The 7,659-nt window shown below is 44.9% G+C and overlaps 2 protein-coding genes across 6 annotated transcripts in view; one reads left to right on the forward strand and one right to left on the reverse strand.

Moving 5' to 3' along the window:
- The window catches only part of ESCO1 (establishment of sister chromatid cohesion N-acetyltransferase 1), a 63,104-nt gene extending 62,318 nt beyond the window's left edge, over positions 1–786 (reverse strand). For 2 of the 5 annotated variants that reach the window (XM_019653876.1, XM_019653874.1), the window contains exon 1: positions 366–718. The gene's annotated coding sequence lies outside the window, so the exon portion shown is untranslated. Of the gene's footprint in view, positions 1–365 lie in introns of all 5 variants that reach the window. The other 3 variants (XM_019653877.1, XM_019653878.1, XM_019653879.1) reach the window with 3 other exon arrangements.
- The window catches only part of LOC109388845 (uncharacterized), a 16,674-nt gene continuing 9,512 nt past the window's right edge, over positions 498–7,659 (forward strand). Inside the window, exon 1 of the mRNA XM_019653880.1 lies at positions 498–1,103. Within this exon, the coding sequence (XP_019509425.1) occupies positions 520–1,103 (584 nt within the window). The 5' untranslated portion in view covers positions 498–519. The remainder of the gene's footprint in view (positions 1,104–7,659) is intronic.

A 7,659-nucleotide genomic window follows, 5' to 3' on the forward strand; every position in this document is an offset into this window, starting at 1 on the left:
GATCCCCACATCCCGCCCCGCAGACTGCAGAGGCCTCATGGTTCAGGCTGGGTCAGCGGATGGCGGTGGGGGCAGGGCAGCCAGCCGTAGGAACCGCAGTTCTGCGATGGCTTGGGGAAAACGCCGCGAAAGCAAGCCGGCGGGGGTGAGAACAAGGCCCAGGCTACCTGCGAGCCAGCGCCGACGCCCCCCAGTAGTCGCAATCGCTGCACTCCACCTCGGGGTTCTGGCGCCCTCGCGGCCGCCTAGACACCCCAGCTTGACCCGGTCCTCGGTCACGGCCCCTTATTCCCGCTGACCGCCCAGCAAGCAGCCGCAGGTGATGCGGCGACTGGGCAGCCGAGTCCCGCAGGTTGTTTGCTTACCTCAAGATACGGCGTCTCGGAGCCGCCCACTACCTCCCAGGGGTGCCAGGAGCCTGGACCGTAGGAATAAGAAGAGTGCGAGGCAACACGACACAAGGGTGGGACAGGAAGGGGGAGAATCGTCTGGCTCTCCAGAAGGGCTGGCAAAAGGGAGATGAGGACGCAAGAGGCGCGACAGCAGGCGGCGGGGACGGTCCGGACGCTCCCGTACCTTCCTCACTCCTGGCCAAGAGTCCAACGCAAGCCGGCAGACCGCCTCACATCCGGGTATCAGAGGACACTCCGCAGCTTCTGCCGCGACCGCCGCCTCCCCCGCGACGCAGAAACGACAAACTTCCGGCGACGACGGCGACGCCTCGCCCGTCAGATGGGAGTTACCTGTGACCGTCTTGGGCGCGCTTGCGCAACGCTCTTCTTCGGCCCCCAACGGGCTCAGCTGACGTGCCCTGAAGACGAAGATGGCCGCCACGCTCGCTGCGTGTCACGCAGTTTTTCACCCCTGCGGGGTTGGCGGGGCGTCGGGGAAAAGCGAGCCTGCGTCCATCCTAGGCGCAGGCGCGGTGGGAGGCCTCGCGTGCGCGCACCGCGGGTGGGCGCCTCGCAGGGAAGCGGCGGCGCCCCCTGGCGGCGCCCGCTTGCCCTTCCCGGGGTGGTCTCTCGGAATACAGCCACCCACGCCCCCAGTGGTAGTGGTTTGTCTTGGAAATCTGTGGCCGCAGGTTCCACTGCCGATAGCAGGTACTCTTCTCTGCAACCTCTAATTCAAATACCTTAAATCTTCTAAATGGACCAATGTAAAGAAAATGGGAGGCAATTGACCTTTCTCTCTCGTTCCCCTGAACTGCACTCCAACGCCTCCAGAACTCCAGGGCTTCTCCTTCTGCTTGCACTCTATTCCTTGTAAACGAGAGCACAAGAGTCTACAAGAAATTGTAGAATATTCCACTAGGTTTAGTCATGGCGGATATTCAAACAAAGCTTTGGCTCTTCAAAGCCTCCACAGACTCCAGAGATTTGTGGATTCGTGGTTCCCACACTGTTTGTGAACCCTTTCTATGCCACTCTCCTTATTTGCAGAACTGTGAGGATGGAGAAAATTACGGAATCTTGCTTTTCAGAATCTTAAGAGAGGTGGTCATTAGGTGGGTTCTCCCTTCCCTTCCTGACTTTTTTTTTAAAGATTTTATTGGGGTGCCAGCCGAGTGGCGCGTTGGTTAAGAGCTGACTTGGGATGCCAGCTCTGAGCAGCAGGGCCCCGGTTTGGACCCCTCATGTGAGGGCCGGTGATACTGCCCTCTACAGATAAGATGGTGAACAACAGCTCAACCTGGAGCTGGGCTGCCGTGAGTCGCCGGCAACGGTGTAGGCTACATCGGGCTGCCATAAGCTACTGTGAGTAGCTGGCAGCCGGCATCAGCTGCCAAGTGCTGCCGTGAGCAGCCGTCCAGAGGCCGGTGACCGACTGCCTCACCTGGGAAGAGCACAATGATGATACCAACATGGGCCAGTGAAGCGATGTCCTCCACAACTAGACTGAAGAACAAAAGAATAGCGACTTGTGTGTTCCTCTTCCCATTTTCCCCAAAAATCTTTTAAAAATGTATATATATACATTTTTTTTAATTGGGGACTTTGGGGAGAGGAACAGCGCTGGGGAATTGGGAGAAGGGGAACAGACAAGTTGCTGTCGTTTTGTTCTTCAGTCTAGTTGTGGAGGATGTGGTTTCACTGGCACTCTTCCCGGGTGAGGCAGATCGGTCACCGGCCTCTGGATGGCCGCTCACGGTGGCTATTGGCAGCTCACACCGGCTGCCAGCCGCTCACGCTGGCTGCCAGCCACACACGGTAGCTTATGGCAGCCCACTGTAGCTTCACTGCAGCCTACGCCATCGCCGGCAACTCACGGCTGCCCAGCTCCAGGTCGAGCTGTTGTTCACCATCTTAGCTGTAAAGGGCAGTGGCACTGGCACCCATGTGGGATCCGAACCGGAGCCCTGCTGCTCAGAGCTGGCGTCCCAAGCCAACTCTTAACCAACGCCCCACTTGGCCGGCCCTGACTTCTTTTGAAACCAAGTATGTAAGACCAAAATGTGCTCTAAGTTTGTCAAACCTTTTTTTTTGACAATACATCTTCCACAAAACTATTGAGCTGTTAGTTTAGTCTGCAGTTTATGGTATAAAAACCAAAACGAGGTTGGTTCTGTTGGGTGAGGCTATTGCCCACATCACCATTGTGTTAATTGGCAAAAAACCTGCCTACTGCCCCCACTCCCATCCCCAGTCATATATATATATATATATATATATATATATATATATATATATATATATATATATATATATATATATATACCTTAATGGCATATGCCAAATGGCTTAAATTGGGAGAACAAACTCAGGAGTAGACTGCCATCCTAGTTAAAGTTGGTTATCTACCAGAGTATCTGACCTTCATTTGCCTTTACCTTTAGATTGTCAGACAGCTGGTAGAATTTCTTTTTGTGTGTAAACCACTTTATCTTTAGGAACTCAAATTCTGACATACAAATACACAAACCATATTTATAAGTTTCCATTACCACAAAATAGGTCTCTGCTTCTGAGTGACCTATTCCACATTACTTGTATTGGCCACAATCAGGAGCATAGGAATCTTTACAAATGTCAGACTATATGAAATCATGTGTACTTATTTTTGATACATAAGTAAATCATATTTAATGTATTAAGTCATGTCTGTAATTTGTTCTAGATTTTCTTTTCTAAAGCATGTTTCTTAAACATGCTGTGAAAGCATAAAGTAGTTTGCTTTTACAATACTGAATTATAAACTTCAAAGTTGCTAAAAAACTAGCTTTTAATTGTTCCCACCACAAAAAAGAAATAATTTTGTGAGGTGATAGAGGGTGTTGGTTACCGTGGTAATCATATTGCAATACATAAATGTATCAAATCAACATGTACTTTTTTTTTAAGCTTTTATTGGGGAATTGGGGGAGGGGAACAGCGTTGGGGAATCGGGGAAAGGGAACAGACAAGTTGCTGTCCTTTTGTTCTTCAGTCTAGTTGTGGAGGACGTCGCTTCACTGGCCCATGTTGGTATTATCATTGCACTCTTCCTGGGTGAGGCAGTAGCTTGCCAGCCATTGGACAGCCGCTCACAGCGGCTCAAGACAGCTCACACTGGCTGCCGGCCGCTCACATTGGCTGCCGGCCACTCACGGTAGCTCACAGCAGCCCAATGCAGCAGGGTCTGCAGCCTGTGCCATCACTGGTGACTCATGGCAGCCCAGCTCCAGGTCGAGCTGTTGTTCACCATCTTAGCCATAGAGGGCGCAGCATCACTGGCCCTCATGTGGAATCTGAACCAGGGCCCTGCTACTCAGAGCTGGGTCCCAAGCCAACTCTTAACTAACGCACCACATGGCCGGCCCAACATGTTGTACATCTTAAAGTTATGCAATTTTATATGTCAGTTTTATCGCAATTAAAATAAATTTTAAAAAATATTTTGTTTTTATGGGGAAAAGTAGGTTCTTTCTCCAGTGTTATTCTTTATCATTTTAAAAGATATTTTTCACTTTTGATTCATTAGAGCCAGAGATCTCAGTCTGTAGTTTGATTAAATCTTAATTATTCTGTAATACCATGCTTCACAAAAATTTGTTTTTCCTTCCATCACTAGTTTTTTTTAGAGCTGTCTGTCTGTAAACTTTAGAATTTTGTTCATTTGACTTGATTGTCTACTAAAAAATAGTCATTGTAGGACATGTTAGGGATTCTCTCTCATAAGCCCCAAAACCAAGATTGTAAGGTTTCTGCCTTGAGCAAAAGCTCAGCCGTCAACTAAGGGTTAACTGAGAGAGGTTGGATGCCTACCACACTGAAAACAGTGTGTGCTCAGCCAAAGTCCTTGAAACTGTTTTGTTCCTCTTGAGCTAAAAAAACGACTCGTAGACTAAGCGTGTCTCCCTTAACCTTAGGGACGTGCTTGTCATTTTCTACCACCTGTTCCTCTTTTATCTCTAATAAAAGACTGAAGTCAATGAGGATGCGGGGGTCAGACTGCGCTGTCTGTCCTCCTCCCCGTTCTCTGCATTGCATTTTCTGTCTAGTTTGTAGCATCTCCAGTCGCAAGCGTGACAAATCATGATCAGCTGAATAAATTATTTTGCTTGAATGAGCTTTCAAAAATTATACAAGATCACAGCGACCTGACCCCAGTAAAAAGAGAGGTCTCCATTCCTAAGAACTCCTGAGAAAGTCCTAGGGGAGAGCTCTGATTGGTACACCTTTTGCCATGTGCACATGCTAAATACAAATACTGTGGCCTAGATGATTCATCTTGGTGATTAACGTAATTCTGTAAATTGTGAAGCTCATTTCCACAATCTCTACACAAATTCTGTTGCTAAACTCAAAATTGTGAATGTAATCTCCTGGACTTGCTTAAGTTGTTTTCCTTCCTGACTCCACTCTGTAGAATGTACTTTTCTATACTTGCTTATCATTAGGACATCTACTTCTAAAAACTAACAATGGAATACTTGCATTACCACACACATCACATTCCCATTTCCTTGTTTTTCTTTCTTGGGACCAATCTACAATAAATGCCTGTAACATATAAAACCTCTGCTAACTCCCAGAAGACAGGGTAGTCTCACGTGTAGACTAACTCTCCTGCTAGCAGCAAATAAAGGCTTTTTCTTTGTTGCTCCACTTTTGTTGACTTTATTTCAGGACTCTTGACTGCTTTATGAGGTGAGAGAGTAAAAATTCTAAAAAAGTTTAAGGTAGAAAATAAAAACAAGGAAAAATTTAAAAACAATTTGGTATAAATCAACTGACAATGACATTTCAATTTGCCATCTTTTGGGAAACCCACCACTAACATACAAATAATAATGCTGGCCCCACATACTTAAGAGGGGATAAGTAGGTGTTAGCCAGATTAAAGAACTGAATGTACAAAGGTCTGGAGAGGAGAGTAAGCTTGATGAGTTCCAGGAACTCAAATATTCTAATACTGTTGAGGAGAAAAGGGATTAAAAAGTAGGCAGAGCTCAAAGTAGGAAGATCCTTGAGGACAATAGGGAGTAGTACCTTGTGCTCAGTACTAGGGATACTGCAGTGAACAGTACACACAAGTTCCCCTTCTTCATACAGCATGCATTCTAATGGGGGAGAGATTCACTTATTTCACAAATGTTTGAGGGCACATTGCATGCAAGGCACTGTTCTAGATGCTGGGGATGCAGAAGTGAACAGAACAGATGCAAATCCCTGCCTTCAGACAGTTTCCATTCTCATGTCAGTCAATAGATAAGTAAACAAATAACAGATAAATGCAAATAAGGAAGTAAATATGGTAATAGAGCAGCGATGTCTAATCAAACTTCCTTTGATGATGGAAATGTTCTATATCAGCAGTGTCCAAAAAGGTAGCCATAGCCACATATGACTATTGAGCACTTGAAATGTGATTGTTGTAACTGAGGAACTGAATTTTTAATTTTATTTAATTTTAATTTAAATAGCCTCGCTTAGGCATTGTTTTTAGTCCAGGGGCTCATTAATATCAGATGGGTTTTGTTTTTTGTTTTTTTAACTCTCTCTTAAAACTGGTTCTTCTCAAAATATATGCACCCCTATGTTCACTGCAGCGCTATTTACAATAGCCAAGACTTGGAAACAACCTAAATGCCCATCGGTAGACGACTGGATTAAGAAACTGTGGTACAGTTATACAATGGAGTATTACTCAGCTATAAAGAAGAATGAAATCGTACCATTTGCAATGATATGGATGGACCTAGAGAACATTATGCTAAGTGAAATAAATCAGTCGGAGGAAGACAGATACTGTATGATCTCACTTATATGTGGAATCTAAAGAACTGAATAAATAAGCAATGTAAACAGAAATAGTCTCAGAGACGTAGAGGAAAAACTGATGGTTGCTAGATGGGAGAGGGGTGGGGATGAGAAAGAAGGGGGAAGGATGAGGCTACATAAATAGGTAACTAAAATATTGACACAGGGATATGAAAGACAGTTTGGGGAATATAATCAATATGTTGCAAATATTTTTTAGGGGCTCAGATGGACTCATGTCTTGTTAGAGAGACCACTTCATGGACGGTGTAGAGACCTGACCATTGCACTGTACATCTGAAGCTTCCATTGAATAACACTGTATGTCAACTATAATTTAATATATATATATAGTCACAGGATGTGGAGTACAGTGTGGGGAGTGGAGTCAATGGAATTGTAATAGATATGTATGATACGGGGGTGGGGGAGGGTTGAAGGGGAGAAGGGGATAGTCACTTTGTGAGGGGTGAAAAGTATAACTATTGCATTGTTTTGTACACCTGAAACTAATAAAAACAAAACAAAACTGGTTCTCTTGTTTCTGAGGGAGTTTCCAATAACTACCTCTCCATTCATGTCCAAAATGAGCTCCTACAAAGTTCTGATTGGATCAGATTACATCCCAAGTCCAATGTGGACAAGTAATGGAATGTGATTATTAACCTAAAGTTAGAGTCAGCTTTCTTAGGACCATATGAATCACCAGATTATTAGAAACTGTTGGAAAAAGAAGGGGATAGATGTTGAGAAGGCAGCACATGTTCATTACAGTCTTACTACCCAAATTGTGGTTCATGGACTAGGAGCATCTTCATCAACTGAAATTTTGTGTTAAAAAAAATTTGACAGAGTAAATCTGAAGATCTAATTGGCTTTATTAAGTGATATATGCATTGATCAGCATACCGTCTAACAACTGGAAGGGTACTCTGAGGGGTTGTAAATTTGGAAGGTTTTTATAGGGAGCAGAAAGGGGCAGGGGAGCTATACTGAAAGAAAAGAAACCAGGATATCTTTTCAGGAAAGAGAAGGGGAAGAGTTTTTATCATATAGATTGCCTCTTCTTTCTATGGGGCAGTTGGAGAGGGCCTGGATGTCAAATGACCTTACTGGTGCTTGATCAGAAAATTCCAGACTGATTAATTAAGGTTATGGTTCTGGGAGAGATGGAAACTGCAATTTCAGGTATGAAATTTAGGTTTGGTATCATGGGCTGTTAGCATGAGTGATGCCATTTTGGGCCTGTGGCTTTTTTTTTTTTCAACATTAGAAATGCAGAATTTCAGAGCCCACACCAACTGAATCAGAATTTTCATTCTAAAGTTTGCTCCAAGTGAGTCCTATGCACATTAAAGCTTGATGAGCATTGCCTTAACAACATCCAAGATTACCAATGACCAGGGATGAAGTCCAG

This window comes from Hipposideros armiger, unplaced genomic scaffold, assembly GCF_001890085.2.
Source record: "Hipposideros armiger isolate ML-2016 unplaced genomic scaffold, ASM189008v1 scaffold_209, whole genome shotgun sequence".
Taxonomy (NCBI): domain Eukaryota; kingdom Metazoa; phylum Chordata; class Mammalia; order Chiroptera; family Hipposideridae; genus Hipposideros; species Hipposideros armiger.